The sequence below is a fragment of the Pagrus pagrus genome (assembly GCF_965226575.1).
Source record: "Pagrus pagrus genome assembly, chromosome: 16".
In the NCBI taxonomy this organism is placed as follows: Eukaryota; Metazoa; Chordata; class Actinopteri; order Spariformes; family Sparidae; genus Pagrus; species Pagrus pagrus.
The window spans coordinates 17,207,547-17,232,376 of NC_140200.1; the positions used below are offsets into that span (position 1 = coordinate 17,207,547).

Below are 24,830 nucleotides of genomic sequence, written 5' to 3' on the forward strand. Positions count from 1 at the left end.
CTTTACATTTGTTCTGTACTAAACAACAGGGGGCAGTCTATCTACATGTGCCATGTTCTCCTTTCTCTCCCCTGCAGTCAGAGGAGCAGGTGCTGCTAAAGTTTTATGGGTTCAGTTCAAGTCGACATCTGACATTTTAACACTGACATTTTTTTCTGATATTGATTTTTAAAGCAAAACAGATTCTCTCTCGTTTACTAAAAGTGCTTCAGATCATTTTTAGAAAACAAGAGGCTCTGAACTTAAACTTCAGAATTGAACTTCGACATAATTTCAGACAACCTTTATAAAATATTCTACTACAAAGACCATACATGTATAAATTGATGCATCTTTTTATTAGCAACTGATAAAACATTTTGATCACAGCAGTCACAGAAATACTCTGATGCTGTGCAGATATTAACGAATCCTCTGTGACTGAATGTGCAGGAGCACTGCCTGCCTACATAAATAGTTACATTCCCAAGGGACACAGAATCTGAAAATAATTGTAAAAGACACTAATTGCGCACACAGTTGCAGGGCAATTAAGATTTTTTAAAAATAGATCAGTAATTGTTTTGGTAATTATAACTATATCCTTCACGCAGGCAAGCTAATCATTTGGGACAATGTGTCCAGAAACAAACAAACATTCAAGTCTCCCAGCACTTTTACATTGACGTATGTGATTTATGAGCGAGAGTATCAAATATTTCACGTCAGGCAAAACAAACAGCTGTGTTAATATTCATCGGTCCTCTCCACACCATGTGAACCTCTCCTCTTTCACGAGCGGTTGCTTTATTTTACAGGAGCAGCAGCAGCAGCCTGAGCCCGGTGACTCATCAGTCCAGCCCTGCATGCCTAAAACACCCTCGTCCCTCATTTTCCTGCCTCCCCTTCTCTGCCATTCTTCTCTCTCTCTCTCCCTCAGCGTCTCTGTCGCTCTCCCTCTCTTACTGATAACCTGGCATAATGTGGCCACTAAGTTTGAGTCACACCTCAATTAGCTGGAAAAGTCTTCCAGCAAGTGGCAGCTACTGGTTTCAGTGAACATTTTGCATCATTCTGGAGGCAGCAAGCAGACAATTGTTCAGTTCCTACGGTGCGGTAACTACTCGAGGATATTCTAAATGTCAAGGCATCCTCCTGCTCCTACACCCTCTCACTTTCTCTCACCATCTCATCCTCCCCCTATCTTGCTTCTTTCCCTCCAGTACCTTCTGCTCATACATTTTTAAAGCTCGCTCTCCTGAAGAGATATACATTAACTGTAAAAGAAACAGTAGGTAAAAGAAGAGGTGACCAGCACTTACCCAGCCCCACGCTGCTGTTCTCCAGCAGGTAGCTCAGGTGGTCGAACATGGCTTTCTGGTTCTGGCGGCTAATACGACAGAAGTAGCACAAGAAGCGGCAGCAGCTGGCCACCATCTTGGGGAAGGCGATCTCCTGTGGACAGAAATGTAAACAGAAATGTAAAGATGTGCTAAACTCAAAGTCGAATTATTTTTATTATTATTTTGAGGCAGAAAGAAGGGACTGGCATACTGCACTGTACACACACTGTATATGATGTCCTCTCTTTCCAGTGTTTTTCATATTGATCGTATCACAGTATTAAGGTAAAGGTCAGATTCTCCGTGCAGTTTGGCTGCAGTCGGAGCGTTTCTGCTTCTCGCTCACGGAGCTCCTCGTTCCCTCTGTAACCCCGTTCAAACCTGCTCTGCCCAATATCGCTCCGCGTTCAACTCTATCAGAGGATAACCCCACCAGCACTGGGCTGACCCTGGTCCAGAGCAGGGCCAGCAGGCCCCAGGCTAAAGTCAGGGCAAACCCACTTTGGAAGGGGCCAGTGCAGTGTGAGAAGCACTTCAGATTTCAACCTGTCCAACTCGAAAAAACAAAAACAAAAAAGTTGAGTTGCATCTTAATTTTTCGCTTAAATGCTAACCATTCATCTGGTTCCTTCCCAGGCTACTTTCAACACATAATTTCATTGATTGATTGAACCAAATTTAACTCAAACATTAGGTTAAAGCTTCTTTTATAAGCTGATACAAACAGACAGAGCAGAGGCTTCTTACTGCGCACGTTTTAACCTCCATCATGGACTTTTCACCCACTGTGGATTTGTTTGTCGGTCGATTAGTTTGTCAGCACGATAAAACGAAAACTACTGAACAGACTTCCATGAAACTTTTAGTATGAATCAGAATTAAGGGACGGACCCAGGATAATTGTTTGTGAGGTAGGGAGTCTTTTTAAAATCAGATGAAAGCTTCAACAGTCTCTCTCTCTCCGGTGTCTCTGTTAGACTCCTCTTGGTATCAGACCAGAGCATAATTAGAACAGGATGGAGTGGGAGATAAGGTGACGCTCCAACTTTTTCAAAAATTCCACTACGACTCCCTCCAGAATCTTTCCATTCGTCCTCCGCTCACACGCTCTGGCAGCAGTCGTTTCCATACGATGGCTCTCAGTCTAGCAGCCAAGAGTGTTTTAATCAGATATGCAGTTGAGTCATGAGTTCACCTGGGATGTTGTTCAGGTATAATGACCAATTAAAGGGCAAGCCCAAAAAATATGGAGATATATATAATGTTCTTCCAACAGGACAAAATTGGTCTCAGCCAGACTTTCTAATATATCATTCCAATCATCCTCAGATATCTCCAGGCCTGATTCTGTCTCCCATTTTTCGTTTGCAGACAGTAGAGTAGTTTCTGGAGATTCGGACTCTCAGTTTTCGACGGGAATCTGAAACTCTTAAATATTCTCCGCAACATACTGTATGAGCCGAGCCGACGTTTACAGGAGAGACAGGAACACATTTTTAAAGATGATATCTGACCTTTCCCCGAAGAAGCTCCCGCCGCAGCAGCTCAGCTGGATTTTAATCTATTTTGATATGTCTAAAGGATGCACAGTCTTATGTGTTTGGCTCTGATAAAAGCCTCAAGTGTCATCAATAAATAAAATACATTTTCCGCTCAGAACACAACAACTTGAAAATCCTTTCACCTTCGGAGCCCTTTTGCATATAAAAGCCGTTACCTCCGTGTCATCCTCAATTTTCCGCGTTCTAGTTTGGCTCATTGGAAGAATAAATCTAAGAGTGGAGTCATTTTAGTCCACGCCGGAGATGAAGGTAAATTGCCGGAGGGAAGGATAGATAACAGAGGGAGGGAAATACTCATCGTACCTCTGGAAAATTACACTTTGTAAATATGCACAGCACTGAACATCACACTCATCATCAGACAAGTTGACCTGAACGTTAAACTTTTCAATCAAGCCAAACGCTTTCACTCCCGAGAGCAGATTTATTCGTTTCTGACAGCCGAAGCCATTTGTGAAAAGTCAGCAAATGCTACGTGTTTAGTAATGCTGTGCACGACTGGGAATCAACATCTTATTAAAGTCTGTGTTGAAAAACAGAGAACCTATCCTTCAAGTCTTTAGTGTGTTGATCTCGTCATGTCTTTTTTTGTGAGCAAAGACGTGACAAGAAGATCCATTCCCAAACCAAATCCCGGTTCAGAGTAACACCATGTCACGACTTAAACAACATTTGAGGTAATTAAGGAGTAAATATCGCAAACCCGATAAACAAGCTGTGCTAATGCCACTTTATATGGCCACAGTAAGTGAAGGGCACATATCAAGTGGCAGTAAACTGGTCTGGAATTTATGTCTGAGACTGCGTGATCAGACTGCCAGAGTCAGATGTGAAGGCCTGAATGTTTCCCTGAGGTCTTTATGTCTGAGGTTCAATTCATGCTTGGCACCGGCCGTGCCCTTAAATCACAACCACCTCTCGCAGCTTCTGTCAGCACTGCCCAAAAAGGACAGGCTTGAGAGGCCTCCCTCTCGCCCCCGTCATGCCCTCCCGGGCCTACTTTACTCGTCCGCCCTCTCCATTACCCTTGTGGTTTTTCTGGGTATTAGGGCTGTTGATCTTGGCGTACTTCACCATCTTAGGAGTAAATTTGTTTTTCTTGAGATCAGTATACAACCCATCGAGCGTAAAGAGCTTCTGTCAGGGCTTTTCAGTCAAATAGTCCCCAAACTCTGGATCTAAATCAGAAACTATAACTGATTTCAAAGTGAGAGATTTGCTTGTAATTTATATGTTGTTCTACTAACCAATGACTTTTAAAACAGCACGCTCCACCTCGATATTTCTCGGGCTATCAGGGTTTTTTAAGGGGGAGGAACATAAACTAGAACCAGGTTTCAGTTCCAAATGCAGCTTTAAAGCTGCCCCGTGGTGTTTTATTGTAAAAAAAAAAAAACAGCTCCAAACAATTTTGTTATGTTTCGGTAACCTTATTATTTTGTCGCGCAATCTGATTGGCTGCTGGAGGATAGTGTCTGGTTACCACGGAGATGACAGAAACCTTTCACCGAAGCACAGATTGAAACGTCGCGCGGCGCTTTAATTTCTGTCGAGCGACACCCGTCAAAAGTGTCAAGAGCGCCGACATAAATCAGCCTCAAGTGCTGCAACCTTCTCCGGCAGCCTGTGGTGCTGCTGTGGCGTGACTCGAGAGAAGATTACAAAACCATGACGAAGACAGAAAGCTCCCTCGCGTTGTCTTCTTAATAACTACCGTTTGCTCCTGAATTTTCTTCAGATTTTTTCGCTACTTCTTGTGTTTTTTAAGACCTCTTGTACCCAATTGTACAAGGATTGTTAAAAAGGACATATTCTCTTTAGTCAACCGTTTTGTTTAGATTTGTTTAATCAGTGTGCCATGGGCTGTTAGTAAGACATTTAGCTAACTTTGATCAATGTCATAGAGGTGCTGGGTATCATAAAAAGTTGCCGTGGAGGATCAACGGTCCAACGACAAACTCTGCTGGTGATAAGCAGACCTTGGGCTAAGATGGGTTTGCCAGACCACAGTCAATACAGGAAGTCCTAACAAGGTCACGCCCTTCGTACCTGTGACTTGTCTCCTCCCAGCACGTTGACCATGACCTCCATGACGGTCTCGTGCATTCCCAGCACTCTCATCAGGTTGGGGTGTTGGTAGAAAACCTTGTTGTTCATGATGTCACTGGGAGCACAAGTAGACGATTTGTGAGTGTATGTAGATGCATTTTAAATACCACTGAGATGGAGACGTATCCGTATAACGCCTGTATGATCGTTATTTTACAGTCGTCACTGTGTTCATTGTGGCATATTTTCTTACCCCAGTCCATCAATCATGAGCTTCTCCTCCTCCTTGCCCATGCGTACTGACAGCAGAGACCTGATCTGACCCAGAGATGCCAACAGGTTAATGGCATCCTGCACTGAGGCGGCACTGATGGTGTAGGATTTCTTCATGGCCCGGAGCAGCTCCCCGATGCCGTCGTACTGCCTCCTCAGCAGGCTGAACATCACTCTGACCAGCTCTGGGTCCTGGATATGAGTCTCCTGAGCCCAGCTGGTTATGGTCTGGGAGATCAGCTCCTTCAGGTTCGCTGGAGAGGTTAAAAGTAAACAGAACGCACAGTGAATAACGATATAAAAGGTAGCGAAATCTGCGGTGTGATCCCGGGTGTATCATGGCTTGTTTTTGACACAATTTGGGAACAACTTTGTCAGATCGCAGCAGCATAGTGAGCAAAGAAAGTGTTATGAGAACATTTAAATATAGTTCTCAGTTTTTTTTCCCCAGCAAAACAGACACATCTGACAGAAAGGGGTGAATCATGAGGGACAAATGGGAAAGAGAATCTCTTTATCTGATAATAACTGTCAGGAAAGAACAGACACAATTTAAGATTGAAGCACCAACCGTCTCTTGAGGAGCATCTGGTGCTCTGAGTGTTCTGTGCGTCTCCTCTGTGATTTCTGATTAATTAAACCTGCAATAACTGCATGTTTTGGCCACTTGAGGGCAGCCCAAACATTTATCCATCATCACTTTCTAAGCTGATGATGTGAACTTGTAAGCAGTTGCTCATTTACACATCCAGCAGTCATGATGAACATTATCATTAATTTTATTCTCTCTCCTCTGCTCTGTGCTTTGCTCTCTACTAACTCTCAAGACAAATATTTGGCTCTTTTGCCTTTAAATACTTCACTTCGTTCACCAGCTAGTTGCTCACTGTGTACAACACAGTGGGTTTTAAAACAGCAGCCCTAAACCAAAACGGCGTAACCATTAGCAGAGACTCAACACAAACCGAGAAAGGGCAGAATATTCAACGCAAACCTTTCAATTTAATTTGAAAAAGAACTGATGTAAACATGGAGCGTTGTGTGATGCAGCTGTAGAAAAAGCAAAGCCTGCAGATGAAGCGGCCTCATCCTGCAGTTTCAAACAAACTGGTGAAAACGTGATAATAACAGACATCAGACAGCTCCTCCAGTCAGTAGTTCCCTCAGCCTCTGCCCTGACGGTCTTATAATAACATGCTGTGCAAAAAGGTGCCAGGTTTACAACAGGTGTCGAGAGGTTCGACCACAGTGAACGCTATTGTGTTTGCAGTCCTGTTGTGTTTATGCTGCAGATGAGTCAAGGTTCTGTAGCTGTTATTTTATCCTACTTATTAAATCAGGGAACACACAGATACACACTCTCTTACATACACACACACACAAAAAGCTAAAAAACAACATTTCAGAGGAGTATAAATTTTAGCTCATCCTTAATAGGAAACAATATATTATTTAATCCCGAGGCTCAGCAACACGTATATATGCATTTTATTTTACTATTCGGCATTATCTTCAAGCCTTTTCCTAAAACAGCTGTATTTTCTTTTAGGCTATTTCATTGGAAGTCGGAAATAAAAGTGTGGCTGTTATGCAATTCTTCGATTTGTATATGTGCATCCTGTCACCTGGTTAGAAGTGAAAAGTGACTGTTTTCAAGTCCAAATGTACCAGACACCGGATTAAAACATCACACAGGTTTCTCGCCGCTCACTTGCGTTATTTGTTCAGAAGCCTCAGGGCAGCTCGCTGACTGTCAGACGCACTGTGATTAATACATTTTGGCATTCAGGGCAGTACAACCTGAAATAATGCTGCAGTGCAATCATCGTTAATACTCCTGGACTGCCGCGCCTTATAAAGACTTGACAACTCTACAAACTTTCACTGATCCATGAACAAACCTCGACTCCAAAATGTATGGATTAGAAGATAATGATTCTTTTTAGAGCTCCTGCTGCTCTCAACGTTTTCCTTTCCTGCAGCAAGTCGACTTATAAAAAGGTTAGGGGCGTTACTGACTTTTGCTTGTCCTCCAAACTTTTGTCTCCAGAGAGAGTACCTTGGAAGAAAATGCCTGAAACTGTTGAGAAGCAGTTGCAGGCTCCGGCTGCTCCCCGGACACATCAAAACGTTTTTTCATTAAGAAACGGGAACAACATGGGTCTACCTCATCCACTTCACAAGATAAATATATAGGAATAGATGAACATTTTAAAAAATGACCCTCCTGGGCTACAGTTTAAAGGGGTGAAGTCTGGGTGATCGTTTGAAACTTTACTCTGAGGTCTTATCAAACTTTCATCTTACAGACAAGCGACAATAAAGCAAAACACAACTACAGAGGAACTCAGCGACCTGCAGAGATAAACGCAGAGGCTGTAGCTCAACGCTGCGCCTCTCCGAAAGACAGATAACATTGTTATTCCAAAGCTATCTCTGAACTTTGAGTGTTTAAGTCGAACAGCGCAACATCTGTAGCAAACAAAGGGTCAGTTTCAAGCAGAATCCTAATGAGAGACGAGACGGATACACAGAGAGGATAGAGAGGGAGCGAGCTGCCCTGAAGGTGACCATCTTACAGATTCACATCTGCTCTGCATCGGCTCAAACGGTGGCTCACAGGGGAGTCGGCACAAACACAGAAAAATACCCTGTCTGCTGCCTAATCTGCATGTGACGACACAGAGTCAGATGTGCTCATATTTAAGAAACAGAACAAAAGACATTAAAGCATGTAACCATATTTCAGTAGGCACTCAAAATACAAGTATGAAGCTGAAGATTAGCATAATATGGGCCCTTTGAATAATACAGGTATAACAGACTGGATAAGGAGCAGCCTTTTCTGCCTCGCCCATCATTTTATGTGCCCACTTCAATATGCTCCAAATATGACATGAAAATGTGATCCAGCTCTGCCAGAATCACCTTGAATCACATCATCTGTCCACTTATGAAGCTCTTCAATAATGCAGGCTAGGTGTGGGAGGCTGGAGTTGGCCATTAAAATTTATAGCACAGAGTCTTGTAGTGGCTGTCCATTAGTCCTTTCTATTATTTGAAACAGAACATAACCACGCTCTCAGCAAAGGGCGGCAGAGAGAGTATTGAATCCACTGACCTCAGGTAGAAGGACAGAAGTTGTTAAATTAGCAGCCGGGCCGTGTCTTATGTTTTATATAATTCATGATGGAAAGACTCTTTTTCGAGGGTTTTCAGTCAGAATTTTGAAAAGACTTTATACTTCAGACATGAATCTGTCTGTATCTGATACTCTTGTGAACTGCGTCGCTTAGATTACCAGCGCATCTTAATACCTTGAGACTTTCAAGCTACTAGGCCTTTTTTCCTCTCCTTTTTGGTGTTCAGAGTTACTTACTGGGGGCAGCCTGCTCCTTCTCTGTTGGCTCCTCCTCCGTCTTCTGAGGTGGACCTTTGATTTTGTAGATTAAAGCGAGGAGACGGCCTTTAATCGAAGTGTCCTGCTCTTCCTCCTCCTCATCCACGGGAATTCCTGCAAGGAGAAACGCATCGGTGTAAGAAGCAGTTTGTGTCAAGAGCTTAAAGGTGCACAAAGTAAGTGGGACTCTCTTCAAGTGCACCGATGTTAAAAGGGGTTAAGTGTTGTATGATAAGACACCAGTGTGTTGGTGTTTTATCAGCCTGTGTGCTACTCCGTGTCTATCTTCCAGAGCAGCTGTTTGAGCACACTGGTTTAACCAAGACATTTCAGGAACACCACATTTTATTGTCAGTAAACATATCAAATTTTGGTGTCACCCCTGGAGAAAATCACCAGTCTCCCTTGGAAAAACCACACGATTTTGTTGGGAGCAACTTTATAAACTTTCTGAAATGCTGTCTATGACAAATTCTTCATTATCTGGGGCTTCTGGTAAATTCGGCAAATGTCGTATCAAAAATATTGTCAGTTTGTCGCAGTGATGTACGTGTTTGTGTATAGTGAAGAGAAGTGAAGTCTGATAACAAGTGGTCACTCAGGATGGATTTTAACACCAGGTCTGAACAGGGTTGTTACTTCTGATAGCAGATATCATCCGACGAGTGCTTAAAACCGTTAGACAATGGTTGAAGAGAATCCGTTTGTGTGAGAAGATACCTTCACATGAACAAAGTATGATCATCCATGAACCGCAATCAATACAATTTGTAAAAGAACTGAAGGAGCAGTTGGACTCTACCACAGTGCAGTCGCAGTTCTTCGTGGAAGGAGTTGAGCTCTTCCTGGATCTCCTCTGGACAGGGGCAGTCCTCCCCCGCGCTGAAGTTCAGCAGGATGTTGATCTGCAGGACGGACACAAAGCCGGAGTGAGCCGGAGAAATGAGGAGAGGGAGGGACAAATAAGCAAACAGGCGTAAAGGGTGTGAAAGAATGAATAAACGGAGGATGGCGTACAGACAGGACAGCACCATTATTACTGAGTCACGCTCAGCAGCAGAATTAGTCATGTAGTCTCTCCTGCAGTGAGGGCTCATGTGGGCTTTTCAGACAGTATCTGTGCGATCAGTGCAGGGTGAAAAAGTCAAACGAAAAGATGAACCCGTCTCGATCAAATAGTTTATTCTAAATCTGCCGCGTTTGCTGCGTGTCAAAAGCTAACTATAAAACAGACTTAATATACATGAGATGCTCCTTGGGGCGAACGCAGAGTCTAGTTTAGGCCATTCTGATGTCTATTCCTGGCAGAGCTTTTTAATAAACCATGGGAGTAACATACAGAGAATGCCGTCTCTGGTCTACACCTGCTGCTGACCGCTACACTTACTGACTCATCAGGGATCAGAGCGTGGCCGTAAGGCTTTGCTTATCTGCAAGGTTTTTCCCGCTCAGAGGAAAATGCAATTAAACATTCTGAGAAGGGAAATCTTTGCGGTCGTGCACATCTAAACTTTTGGCTCACCGCTGCCTCGTTTGCGAGAACTCTCCTCGGCACAAAAGCGAGTGATCTGAACGAACACAGAGAAGAAAATCACGGGAACTTTCTGGCTACTGGGCAGGAAGAATAATGATGCGCCTCTCCTTTCCTTTCTACTCTGGTTCTGAGACACAGTGGAGGAGGAATGGATGTTAAAGGGGAACTTCTCATTAGCTACACAGATCTGAGCCCCCGGCACTTCAGTGTGCTGACGCAGTTATAACCCACTGAGCTGGTGTTAGGGAGCACAACTGAGAGCCGTGAATGTGCTTTAGTTTGTGTTATATTGAGCCACCAAGCAGCCAGATCCAATACTTAACCACAAGGTCTCAACAAAAAGCAAACTAAAATGAGTTTTTATGAACTTGTGAGCTCGTATCCTCATTATCTAATGTGCATTTAAGATCCGGTTGCACCAACAAAGATTATTCTTTTCTTTTTGTTTGATAGGACAGCTTAGAGAGTGACGGGAAATGGTTGAGATGGAGGAAGACATGCAGCAAAGGTTGGAATCAAACCCAGGTCGCTGCTGAGGACTCTGCATCTGAACTACCAGGTGAACTATGAGGGCACCAACAAAGATTTATTTAATTTAAGATTAGTTCTAATCCGAGTTGAGCAAAACTAGGATTAAAATGATGAAATCCAGATGAAAGATTAACCAGAGCTCTGTTGCACAAAACTAATCTCTGTTAAAATAATCCAAGTTTATTGTTTTTACTGCCAAACGGTGGAGTTACTATGTAGGTGTTCATTCAACCTCTAGAGACATAAAATCTCAGGACCACCAGGAGTCGGAGCTGCTTGTTTGACAGTTTAATGTTCCTGCTCAGCTCCATAATAATGTCCTTGCTGAACTTTAATCTTGAGTCTAATTCTATTCGAGATTTTGCTCAATCTATTTAAAAAGGCAGCCATTTCAAAAGCTAAGCCTCATCCAGGGTTAGTTTAAAGTTAATACTGGATCGCAGTTTAAGTTGGAGTTTAAAGTTTAGTGCATCAGAATGACATTTATTCTAGGTTTACAATAAACTGAGGTTTAAATTGAATCTTTCTTGATTTAAAGACAGTTTTAAAGTTTGGTGAACATAATCTCAAGTTAAAACAACGTTCAAATGAATCCTCGTTGGTGCAGCCCAGCCTAAATATCCAAGACATATCTTAGTTTCAGAAACCTGGACACGGCCGTGCTCTGTGGAGCGCTCCACAAGAATGGGATACTGTGGCATGTAGACACCTGAACATACAGAACAGAGTGGTGGAGATGGTGAGAGATTAAAACACACCTGCGAGCAGACGATCAGAAACCTTGATATTGTTACGAACTTGTATACAGTGATAGAAATAACTAGGTTTTTCATGTTCATGTTCAATACTCGTGCACATGTAAACAAACTCTTTAAACTAAAACACGTGTCTCAGTCATCCGACAGTTTATCATAACATGACTGTGAGATAATTCAGCTGTTCCTTGAATGTAGCATCTACACACACACACGACCTTATCGTAGCTAGGCCGATATATCTGCCGATATTAGCTTATTCATTATGACAGTCATTACGGTTCAACGCCAATTATGGAGCTCATGAATAGTCGCTGTTACCAGAGTAACATTTAATATAAATCCAAATAAACAATAAAGGGTGACCCAGTCCAGTCTGCCCCCGGACTGACCACTGCCCTGATGGCAACGAAACCTGAGTCTGACCTCTCGAAAGTTAAAAAGGCCGATCGCTTCGACATCTGTTGTGAGACTGAATAAAACCCTCAGGGGGATATTTTAGTCTAAAAGGGTCAGATAGCACGCACTGCTGTGTCTGCTGCTGTAATTTAGGTTTCCCAGCGGCATCAACGTGCTGTTCAATCAGGGGCTTTTTTTGGTTCGACATAGCATTTTTATTTTTATACATGTTTGTGCTCTAATATTCTGATATGTAAAAACTTGCAAACCGTGCAAGGATGACCTCTAAGTCAGTCAATTGATGCTTCATCAACAGTTTTTCACGAAGCATCCTGAGTTTTAAACTTACTTGAAATCTAAAAAAGTTGAACACAGCATTATGTACATTCCCCCTTTGGGACTCATAGCTATTTTCTACTCGTAAATGCCAGCCGTTTAACTCTCAACGCACATTCAACTCATTCCAAGTTCAATTTAGCCTCACATATGGCCCAATTTAGCCTTTGGGAATACCGGCTGAAAGTAAAGTTCAGAAACAGACAAAAATAAAAGCCACTCAGAGAACTACAAAAACCCAGGTCATTGATTTTTTTTTCCACCCCAAGGCTCAAGTGATCAATCTGGGCTTTCGTTCGAGTGCAACACCTCAAACAACCTTGAACATAAATCGCATCTCAAGCAGGATGTAAACAATTCCTTATAGACTCCGGTACTGTACCTGCTCCTGCGGGGGAGAACGAAACTCTTTAGTCTTCTTGGCCGTGACGGCGGCGGACATGTTGAGCGCCAGCATCAGCTCGTTGTAGCGGAACTTCTGGTTGAACTGCAGCTTGGACACAAAGTTGTCGGAGAAGGAGACGATGGACTCGATGCGATGCTTCAGCTCACAGTCGCAGAAGTAGTGCAGCAGCTCGCACATCTGACGAGAACAGAAACCCATTCCCAGGACATTAAGTCAGAGGACTCGAACATCAAGAGAATACTTAGAAGTTTCTCTTTCTCTGTGAGTGTGTGTGTTATTTGATGCCGTTTCTGAATAAGATAACTTTCATATCAACTGACTGAACAGTTTTTGTTTGTTAAACAGAGAGAAACCTCATATATTGTCACAATTTCAGAGAGATTATCTGCCTCCTTCTCCATTATGAAAAGATTCAAGTTGCGTTTAAGGTTGAATGTGAACAGTATTGTGGAGTCACTAATGGCAGCATTAGTATTCAACCGCTGCCTTCCTCTGCACTCATGCACTCAACTTCTCAGTAAGAGATAAATCATAAAAGCCCTGAATTGCTGACAAATGGGGGAATTAGTGTACCGAATCTGATGAAGGCACACAAGATGGGTAAAATTAAAGTTTTAATTAAAACCTTGGCATATGAATTGATGGACTTATTTTAATCACTGAAATGCGTGTTGTCATTTTCATCACCTGGCGTTTGACGGACTCGGGCAGCGACTTCTCCAGCAGACCTTTAACCGGCGGTTTGCTCTCCTTCGTCTCCTCCTCTCCCGCCTCCACAGCCTTCTCCTCGTTCTTGCTCACCTCCTCCTTCTCCCCGGCCACGGCCACCTCATCCCCCTTCCCCTCCTCGCCCTCCTTGGGCTCTCCGAACACGTTGGGGTCGATCAGGAGGAGGATCAGCCTCACCTCCTCGCTGGTTAGGACTCCCATGATCAGCAGCGTCCCGATCAGCTTCAGGATGGGGACGAACTGGTATTCCACGCTGCCGCCTACCGGATCTCGGATATGTACGCCTCCGCCCTGCACGGCCTCTGTGAGCATGCTGATGGCTTTCTCTTTCAGGGCGACCAGGGGGATCTGAGGGCTGTGGAGAAACTGGTGGCGCCTCATGTTGATGATGCCGACGGGGGAGAAGTTGACCCGAGGTTTGAGGGAGGTGCTCAGGCCCACGCCGGGCAGCGAGTGCCGCTTGGACTCGTCAGGGAAGAGCTTGATGGAGCGAGTCTCGTCCGTGACAGGGATGATGAACTCGTTGTTCATCATTAGGCGAGCCTCCTTTGCGGTCTCAAGATGGATGCTGGCGATTAGAAGAAGAATCAGTTCAATCATCGCACACCTGGAGGCACCGGCCATTACACTTATCAGGGAATAACCATTCTAGGTCTGGGTTTAAAAATAGCTTTCTCTAAGTGGTATAAATGTGCAACTTATGAGACTTCTACAGCCCCGCAGCACAGAATTACCATAATATATCCGGGGGAGGTGACTGGGTTGTTGATCAATACCAATGACTCAGCAATTACCTGACTCACTGCCGAGAGGCTGAGTTCTCAAACTATTTGTGGCCCATAGTCACAGTTCGCAAGACAAAACTCTCCACCCACAGGGCTGCAAACACCCTCCACTTACAATTGCATTTCCAGTGATAATGGAGGTAAACACAATGTCTAGAAAGAAGCAGGTGACATTCACAATGCATGATTTGTCCTGATTATGTCAGTCTGTGTGGGTGAGCTGAGAATTTATCGATGTTATGCGAGGAAAGAGAGATTCAATTACACCGGATGTGCGCAGGCAGAGCAAATACATCACAGAGGCATTATTAGGATTTATCATGACAAATTCACTTTGCCGTCTTGCGCGCCGCTCCATCACGTTAACAGTTAACGATGGTGCAGTTGATGTCGTAATAAGTTATCTTTCTATCGTGGATCATCATTACATTCTCTGATGAGTAGAAATTAGCCAGCTTCTTTGCCCTCCGTGCACAAAAGTTTAAAAGTTGTTCAGTTTGAGCTGCAGCATCGTAGACTTTCATTTTGTATCAGTGACAGCGACATTAATATATTTTTCTCAACACAATTTCGTCAAAAGACAAAAAAGGCAATTAACCAAACTGCAGGAGGGCAAAGACGAATGAAATATCAACCACAAAAAAATCAGCAATCTCATGACATTATATTCAGCCACCACACCTGATGAGGACGTTGTAGAAACCCTCTCTCAGCATGCCAGAGAGGTACTGGTTGTCGATGGTGTAGAGGAGCTGTGATTGGTCCAAGTGGCTGCAGAGGGCGTGAGCGACGCGGGTGTTTCCCAGGGCACAGAGGGCGCAGTACAGCTTCAGCGTGTGGTAGTGGAACTTTCTCAAGTCTTCATGCTCGGACAACTCCAGGATGTCGTGACAGCTGCAAGAACGTAGGAGAGAATAAGGTGATGGAGGAACAACAGGGTCATTTACATTATAGTAAAAATATGCCGATTAAATAATAAAAATGTGTCTAATTTCATAGATGTTGCTACTAGGGCTACGAATAAAGATCATTTTCATTGACAATTAACCTGTTGATCTTTTTTTTTTTTCCATTTTATAGACCAAACAACTAAATGAACTGTCAGAAAATGGTGAAAAAATGGCTTTCAGTGTTTCCCAAAGCCCAACATGACATCCTCAAATGTCTTTTCTTTTTTGTCTTTTTTTCCACAATCCAAAGATCTTCAGTTTACTGTCACAGAAGAGCAAAGATATCAGAAAATGTTCACATTTAAGAAGCTGAAATCAGAGAATTTTGACCTTTTTTTTCTTAAAGAAATTACTCAAACCGATCAATCGATTATCAAATAGTTGCCGATTCATTTAACAGATGACAACTAATCAATTAATCGTTGCAGCTCTAGTTCTTAAACTATTTACAGTACACTTTATTAGCTGTGCCTTTTAATGTTTGTTGGTGTATTTGGTCAGTGTTTTGGATTTAAGTATTATTTTTGCAACGTTTTTGCATTATGTTTCTCAATCTTTCAGGTATTTGATTCACTTTATCTGATTGTAACCCACATGGTTACTAAACCGATTTATGTCATTTGAGTGTTAACCATGCCCACCACAAGGCGGCGCATCAGCCCGTGGGTCATTGTCATGATCACGCAGCGTGTGCTCACTCTGAGCCGAGCCGCTAACTAGAGCACCCACCGACACACAAGCTGATGAGCCCTGGTGAGAAAGTACAGTGTAGAAGCTGCAAAATGATTAAAAAAAACCTTGAATCATATAACTAACTGGTCGCTTGCTTGTTAGGAACGAGTCTTGTATAAGTACGCTGGATAAGAGGAGCCGTTCACCGTGTGAGCCCTCTGGGAGAACTCCGGTAAGCATGGCTGCTACATGCTAAGAGGCTAAGCCTCGTTGTTAGCTTGTTGATGCAGCTTGTGTTAAAATGCCTTGTATTGAGATACTTTTCTTAAAAAAACCAATCGGAGCTAAAGGAGTGTTTCCTAATGTTTGAACCCACCGTGGTACTCTCTGTATCATTGTGAACCATGTAAACTGACTTAAAAAGATCGCTAGCTAAGTTAGCACGATGCTAGCGCTAGTTGCGAGTGGAGCTGCCACTATGCTAGCTCAGGTATTGCCTGTAAAATGTGATGTGAGTGCTAACAGTGTAGCTGGGTAAGCTAACGTGCCGCTACTGCACTTATTAGAGAAATAGAGACAGCATATGATGCAGATTTGTGTTGATAAGATGCCAGGTTGTGATAATTATTGTTTTCTGATAACTGAAATGCATATGTTTTTTATTGCACTGAAGTTATTTAAATATTCATGTTTTAAAAAAGAGTGATTTGATACTGTTCATTTACGGTTAAAAAAAGGTTAAAAGGAGAAATATGTTACAGTTAACAAGATAAATGGTGATTAAAAGGAGCTGTTTAAAAATATAAATAGTGCTTTATGAAGATAAATAAGTGCATTTATGTTAAAATATAAGTTCATTGAGAGTAACTGTCATAGTAAAAATACTTTTACTGTACTGTAAAGGTATACAGACTCATTAAAATTGATTTGAATACTGTATATCCTACATCTGGGTATAGATATGAAAGATATTTAGAGTGAAAAGTGAAAGTAGAAAGATGTCATGTGATTGAATAGAGATTAATGGTTATGTTTCTACACTATGTGTAGATTGGTTTTTATTTGCCGGATTAGGAATTGATTCAGATTCCGAGCCGTGGAGGTTCGGTGGCGAGCCAGGAAAAACGAGTGACTCCGACGGAGTGGAGCACGGTGTGGCCAGCTGTGGGACCCACTCCGAAGAACCCCCAGACATCATCTCATTTCACTCTTTGACACAGATAAGAAAATAACACAAAAATCTACCCGGGTAGTAGTTATCTGAACAGAACATTACACACACACACCTCAGAACGGAACTGAACTCTTAACTTCTAATAAAGAAGAAGGGACACTTTTATTTGATTTTATTTAATTTTTTTCCTATGAAAGAGCTCTATTTGTTTTGTATTTATTTGTTTTCAAACACTGCCAAACAAGCTGTTGTTGTGTGAGCAATAAACTGTCAACTTTCAACTTCAGGTTCCCTCATTTGAATAATTAAGGGGTCCAACTCTCCGAACCTAGAGAGATAGTGTTAGCGTCAGTAGTGTGTTTCTTCTAGTCAGGCTAAGGGCGCTACAAGATGAAAAAAAAACGTTCCCAGCTGGTAATTTATATATGGAAGTAAGCAGAGAACAGGGTTTTTTTTTAGCAAGATAATCAAATTGTTATCAGAAGAAAACAAAAGCTTGTTTCTAGGGCTGCCACTAACGACTAGTCGTTATAGTAGTCGATGACTAGTCGACTATCAAAGTAGTCAGATTATGAATTGCACAAAAACAATGGCTCTTATTTAGTTGGGGAAAATGAGACGTCTCACTCTGAGCTATTTCAATTGGCTATGGTGAAACACTGTTTAGCGTGGCATTGCATGCCGTGGGATACACACACGATGACGTCACTACCGACTAGTCGACGACTAAATTAGTCATTGACTAATTTAGTAGTCGACTATTTGTCGACTAGTCATTGCACCCCTATATTTCATTAAAGGTTTAATGAACTATCATCTTAATTGTCTTCATTTTTAGTAAGTAACACTTCAAGCTGAAAGCTAATGATTGTTATATAAGAGCAGCTGCATGCTGGTGTGATAAACTGTATGTTATACATTCAATTTACGTATGATCCGATTAGTCGACTAATCGAAAAAAATAGTCGGTGATTAGTCGACTATCAAAATAATCGTTTGTGGCAGCCCTACTTGTTTCCCTTTATGTTTATCAGAGATGAAGACTACCATGGTGGCAAACACAGACGGCGTTTTGACAACTGATTTAAGATGAAAATGTCAGCAAGTTGCCATCGAGTTCAAGACCGAGTACCCATTGTTGATCAACGCTTCACACTGTACTCTGATCTTGTATAAATACTGCATTATACCATTCAAACATCCACCAGTGTGAGTAGTTCCTTTTCCCCAAGTCAACGAGCATTGTTTTGGTTGCAGCCTACTGGACTGTAACACATCTGCTTTAAATGGACCACTGTATGTGAGCCTATTCCTTACAATAATTAGTCATAATGTAACTACCCCTGCATCAAATCACTATATAAAACATTATTACAGTAAATGGTAAATGTTCATAAAATGTTCAACTGGTTTGCTCTGAAACTCCCAAACCCACCCTGCAGGACAGTGTTTATGTCGAGGTCCACTCTTATGAATCTTATTAATCCCATGATAAATTATCTCGTTATCATGAAAAGTCTGGCTTTTGTTTCCTCCAGATAACGAGATTAATTAACCCGTTATCACAAGAGAAAACGAGCTTTGTTATCTCAAGCTAAAGGAATAATTAACTCCTGAACTCGAGATAACGGCAATAAAAGAGAAAAAAAAAAATTGGAAGCTTCCACAAAGCGGTCCAGACTGAAGGTCTACTTACTTTTCCATTAATGTTACGACTGAATGATGGATGATGGATGATTTTATCCATATATCCTTAAGAGTTTATGGGAAATGTGGTCGTAATGCCATGAGAAGTCCCACTGACTTGTTAATTTAAATTAAAAACAGCAACAAAGCATCTTTAATGGCTCCCATATAGCTGAGCTCAGACTCTCTCTGTAGTCACTGCAGGAGTGAACCAGTCATGTGCTGCAGCTGAAGGTGTTTGACACCGGTCTGTCTACATCACGTTCTCGTTGCACACCTATTCTCCTCAGGTATATGTACTGCCATCATCTGCAGCGGCTCCAGACACTGGACCACCCAGCCGTGCCTCTCGCTGACCCGGGCGGTCTCCACGTTGAGGAAGGTGTTCGGCATCCGGCTCCACAGCACGGCCACGATAGTCTGCACGTCCAGTCGTGGCGGGCACTGCGGCACCGGGTTCCTGTGCTCGCTCTTAAATATGGCAGACGAGAGCGGCATGGCATCCTGGGAGCAGAGGGAGGGACGGAAAGTGAAATGAAGATAATACTGATTGAAGGAAAACAACTTTAATTAAAGGACGTGCTTTTGGTAACAATATTACACTTTTTTTCAATCAGCATTTTGTTTCTGAAAACACCTAAAAGTAATTTAGATATGTGGTGCCTGAGGGATCCGTGAGCAAAATAGAGATGAGTTTATATTTCATCCACAATTATTATCCCTGGATTCAAAGGAGTGTGAATACACTAAAATATGGATTTTTTTAAAATTACTATTATTATTTTAATAATAACAATCACAGAGCTCTGTTGACCAGTGTGAGACTATTTGAGGATGAGTGACATTAAAAATTAAAGAACCCCTACAATATTCAAAATAGTATCATGGTCATCTATTCATTCCTGTAAACAAGGTCAACTGTCCTGTTGTACTAGTAAATGTACTATTTACTCTAGCAACACCAACATCCACCTTTAAACACTGTGTTATATTCAAGCATATTGCTGGATTTGAAAAGAGACGAACCTTGATCTTGACAAATTCAAACTGGAAGAGGTTTGCACTGGTGGGGCGTACAAACACAGCTGGGAACAGCTTTGTATTTGGCTCCACCTGAAAGTAAACAAAGCTCAGTCATGGACATCAGAGATAGGATGGGATTCAGTTATGCACCAGAATGAAACAGTATTGTAGGGTCTTTGGGGACAGTCCTCACTGCTGACTCACAAACAGCGTCTGTCCCCAGCAGTGAGAGCCAGACATGTTAACTGAGGGTGATTATGAGATGTGAAGCAAAAAAACTTGAACTCTGACGTGTTTTTCAACTTGCACAATGGTCTTGTTGTGGGTTGTGCCTTTGGCAACTTAAAGGGAGACACTACAGGTGAAAAAGGTAACATTTCTAACTCAGATGTCACCATGAAACTTCCCCAGTTGATAACAAACATTAGGACAATTGTTTAAACTTTATGTTTAAGTACGTGAACGAGGCAGTTTCTAGCTGAAGTGCACTTATTTGCATGAAGTTAAAGAACGTCTGAACGTTGGATAAAGCCAGGTCCAAAATGCTTGTTTCACTCAGTGAATCACAAAAACTTTCAACAGACATAAAAAAATTAAATGAAAAACAATTTTTGCCATGATTTAAGGAAAAAATAAAATGTTGAATAGGGTTAAAAAGGCTTTTCAGCTATGGTCTCTACCCTTGAATGCTTTTCCCCTTGAAAAATATGGTCCATCACCGGCAGTGAAAGCCTGACACCTGTTTACTGATGGTGATTACAGTATGTGACGTGATTTTGAGCAAAAAACTGAGTCTCTGTCGCTTTCCATGTTGCATGATGGATCCAGATCTCTCTTACATACAATATATAATTGCATCCACAAGATTATAAAGAGTTTGTGGAGACATTTTTAGATGTATAAGTGAAAACCATGTGGAAACTTCTAAATAAAAAAAGACCGATCTCAGTTATGATGTATATTTCCATTTCTGGTTATTGATTTCAGCCTAAAGTATCAGCTATACAAAGCTCAGGACTGTATTTTACACGTTGGGTGTTACAGGGTCTAGAGGGTTAAACAAACGTCAAAGGCTTTTACACTCTAAGCCCGTGGATTAGCTGTCAAATCAGCTCAATGAGTATCAGTTGGTGTATTGATGACAGACATCAGACACAAAAGATAAACACAAAGAGAGAGGACAAACAGCCACAGCTCTAAAGCCGTAACAGGACAAGATCCTTTTCATCAGGTTAAAAGCCTCTCGATCCCCTCAGAAAGCTTCCCCGTCCAAAAAAATGCCAATTCACGACCAAATCAAGGAGCGGAAACAAAAAAAGACAGAAAAACGGATGACAGCGACAAAGATAAAGAGGAGAAAAAGACTTGATTGATAAAAGCTTCTCGAGGCATCATTTGGCCGTCGAGTCAGGTATTCAACGTGATCCGTTAAAAACCTGAGATCAGCGAGGCGAGACGAGGATTACCGAGCAGATGTCTGTCTTTGTTAAGACTCTGGTTTTGAAAACAGACGAGAATTCAGCTGTATAATTTCCCAACCGCCTCTCTGCAGGATAATTTACTGCAGTGCAAATTTGTTTACGTTACCTGAGGGGGAGATAGGAGCGAAGATCGTTTGACTGCGTGCGAGCAATACAAATATGTCGGAGTGCCATCATCCTGAAGATTTATTACGTTTATTATTCAAAAGTTCTCAGTCTCTCAATGTAATGGTTAAGGAGCCGAGCGTTGAGGAGTAGTGACCCAAAATACTCGACAGGAGGAAAGAATAATGACATGCACATAGTGAAGTTTATGAGGCCGACTGTCCTTGTGTGTTAGTCCTCCGCTCCCCACCGCCACCGTGATTCTTATTTACCTGATACGTTGTGGACAGCTCCTTGCCGTTAGCGGTGAAGGAGACGAGGCCAGTGGCCAGGTCGATCAGACAGCCGATCTCCAGGTCAGAGTTGGAGCGGCTGGAGGAAGACGGGCCGGCTGCGTCCGCTCCGCACACCATGTAGCAGTTGCTCCTCTGGACACTGAGGGAACAAAAGCAGAAAATGAGCTTTTGTGGGAATGTGAAACACTCACAGGGCACCAGAGACGGCTGAAGAATAAAGATGAACACAAAGTCGTCTCATTATGTGATGTGTTTATCGATCTGCGTTGTGACTCTTTCCTCATTCACATTCATTCTGTTTCCACACTGAGGCTCTCGTCTACACTTATTCTCCTGGAGGAGGACGGGAGAAGGATAAAAGATGAGTCAGTTCTTGTTTTCTTGTTCAAATTATGGTTTATGGGAAAGTTGGAAGTGTACACTTACAATCCTTTACAATTTTGCGTTAGCTTATACAGGATTGAATAGGAAATATTTTGTATTTATATTGGATGATCTAGGTGTTGTGTTCGCTCGTCTTGTAATGTCAAATAAATAAACTAAACACTGCGAATCGTTTCCTTTATACACCAATCAGCTACAACAGCCAACTGACATTGATCAACCAGTTACAATGCGATGTTCTGTTGGGGAACAGTGAGTCCTGGCATTCATGTGGATGTTGCTGACAGGTGCCACCCACCAAACACCAGGGGAGATCAAGTGCAACCCCTCATGGCAACGGCTGATGGCAGCAGGAATGACCTGAGGGATGTGACAAAGAGCTTTGAGGGGGCGACCTGGCCTCAGGTCCCAATCAGATCGAGCCTCAGTGGGACATCAGTCCAATCTATGAAGGCACTGCCGATGCCCTGGTGACAGACAACACCAGACACCGCGAGAGGACCGATCCACGTTGGGGCGTACATGGTTCGGATTTGGTCTGGAACATCCCACAGATGCCTGACAAGATTGGCATTTTGAGGCCGTGTCGACACTTGGAGCTCTTTATCACGTTCCTTGGCCCATTCCTAAGTAGTTTTTGTGGTGTGGGAGGGTACATTATCTCGGTGGGGGGGCCTACTGCCATTGCAATGAGGGGGTGTGCTTGGTCCACAACGATGTTTTGGCTGGGTGGTGCAAGTCATTGTGGCGTCCAAATAAATGCCAGAATGCAAAGTTTCCCAGCAGAAAACTGCATTGCAACGAGGTGATGTTCCTCATTCCAAGGTTATTCACTTCACCTGTCTGAGGTTTTAATGTCGTGGTTAATGGTGTGAGCAGCTCACCTAATGTGCAACGTGAAGTCATTTAGAAGTGTGTTTGGAGGAAGATTGATTTTTGCTGTAAGGAAGTCTAAAAAAAAACAAAAACTAATCTAACTTGTGAAACTGTTGTTTGTTGTTTCAGATGTTCCATCTGGCCAAGTGTGTTTCGTTCACTGTCAGTAATTTATTAATTGCAAAAGTTTTTGGATGTCTGTAACTGTATTCCCCCACAATACTGTCTCATTCCCATCGACACATTTTTCAGCTCATTACATTCTCTTGCAACACCCGGCGCTCGCCTTCTACAATGCATCAACGTAATGAATTTAGCTTCGAACTTGGCCTTTAGCATGCTAACCAAATGAGAAGTTGTGAGAAGAGGGAAGAGGAGTGTCAGTGTGGTGGGGAAGCAAAAAGTGATGCAAGGGAAAGAAAGTATTGTAAGAAAACTGAAAACACATTTCACACGGCGTCCTGAGGGGTTCTGTGCAGAACTTGATCCACACTGAGGCCCTTAAACAATATTGCATGACCTTCCCTGAATCACTGTGAGGTGGAAAATCCCAGATACAGCCCGATGTCCTCAGAGAACACAGCAAATCCTGCTGACTCTCCCTCTCTCAGTGTCTCAAGATATTAAAAAAAAAGATCAAGGAGCTTGCCTCTCATGAACCCGGCCCCTCTCGTCTCCCAGCGTGACGGTGACTGTCCGCGTCTTGCTGAGGCCGAAGTTCTTGCTGTGGAAATGATAGTCGGGCGAGACCCAGCCCACCCACACTGACGCAGGGTCCTGTCCAGCGAACACTCTCACCGAGTGGTAATACTGCCATAAATAACAGAGCACAATAGATTACACTTAGTGAACAGAGAGCATAACGATCACTTTCAGTCGTGTAAATTTGTGTTGATTTACAGTTGTGATGCTTCCGTAGTCAACAGTTCCATCTTCTTTTGGAGGATGGCTGCAGAGACAGAAACACAGCTGCAGGTCATAAAAGTAACAAAGTGTTGCCAGACAGAGCAAATGAGTGTAAATTTAGACAAAATTATCAAAATGTTCAGCGACTCCGCTGCTGTTCCCTCTTCATCGTATCTTAATTTGCGTCACCACATTGCTCTCGGCTGCTGTTCCGGCGTCTGACCTGAGTTTCAGGGATTCGTCCAGTAACCTGTCTGCAGAGTAGAACTCCACAGGCATGCTCAGTCTACAGTAGACCATGTCATTGTTGCTGTTCTGCGTGCCGAACGTCTTGTGCGTGACCTTGAGGCAGGGGGGGTCGTCAACCGTTCCGTCAATCCTCGTCACCTGAGGAGTCAAAATCCAGAAGTAATAAGAATAATGAGAAGAAGGAGAAAGAAGAAGAAGAAGAAACAACAATGATGGAAATGCTTCTTTACCTCGATGTGCATGTGGTACTTCGGTACGATGACAAAGGTGGGAAGGCGCTTGCTGAACCACATGGTGATGTCTCTGTTCATGTTGACGGCGAAGGGCTCGAAGCCTTCCTGGAGACCACACATGGTGTAGTACTTGAAAGTGCTGGCGTCCTTGCCCAGGTTCATACGTCCGATCTGAGACATGCCCAGACTGCACACAGGGATGAAACCTGCAGGAGGGTGAAGGGACATTTGTGGGTTTGCCAGGGCAATATCGGTCTGTCAGTCATGTCACCCCTTGTTTCAACGTGAACGAAGTTGGAGAACCTTCTTTTTCAGATTTAATTAAAAAGTAACTCCGATGCTTCCCTTCCACTAATGATGCGATCTGTCTCCCTGCCCTCAGGAGCTACATTTAATTAGTCCGGAGACTTAATAACCTTGGCGAAAATATCTCTGGACATACAAAATTGGGAATGTGCCTTTTAATAATAAGAATGATGAAACTTCATTCTAGCACGCACTACAGTATTTAAATGTGTGTCTTTATAATCCTTGAAAAAGTCACATCGGCGTTCTGTCATGCATGTGAGCTACAACACTTCATTTAAATCACTCAACTATATTCCACCGAGTCTCTCTCTCCTGTCTTGTCCTGAGGGGTGGCTCATTTGCAGAGTACAGAGCCGGTGCCACAATGGATTCATTAAACGCAACATCATTTGCATTTTGTACCGC

At 42.8% G+C, this 24,830-nt stretch overlaps 1 protein-coding gene and 1 long non-coding RNA gene across 2 annotated transcripts in view; one reads left to right on the plus strand and one right to left on the minus strand.

Moving 5' to 3' along the window:
* The window catches only part of ryr3 (ryanodine receptor 3), a gene marked incomplete at its 5' end in the record, with an annotated part of 125,295 nt that overhangs the window by 38,604 nt on the left and 61,861 nt on the right, over positions 1 to 24,830 (minus strand). Inside the window, 15 exon segments of the mRNA XM_084377371.1 lie at positions 1,302 to 1,434; positions 4,934 to 5,048; positions 5,187 to 5,460; positions 8,586 to 8,720; positions 9,409 to 9,511; positions 12,544 to 12,744; positions 13,255 to 13,864; positions 14,763 to 14,975; positions 18,841 to 19,067; positions 19,590 to 19,676; positions 21,445 to 21,607; positions 23,378 to 23,538; positions 23,629 to 23,677; positions 23,858 to 24,021; positions 24,114 to 24,322. Coding sequence (XP_084233497.1) covers positions 1,302 to 1,434; positions 4,934 to 5,048; positions 5,187 to 5,460; positions 8,586 to 8,720; positions 9,409 to 9,511; positions 12,544 to 12,744; positions 13,255 to 13,864; positions 14,763 to 14,975; positions 18,841 to 19,067; positions 19,590 to 19,676; positions 21,445 to 21,607; positions 23,378 to 23,538; positions 23,629 to 23,677; positions 23,858 to 24,021; positions 24,114 to 24,322 — 2,844 coding nt within the window.
* On the plus strand, positions 15,731 to 17,158 carry LOC311271621. The gene is made up of 3 exons (XR_014624450.1): positions 15,731 to 15,784; positions 15,866 to 15,935; positions 16,754 to 17,158. It is a non-coding gene; the product is annotated as an uncharacterized lncRNA (long non-coding RNA).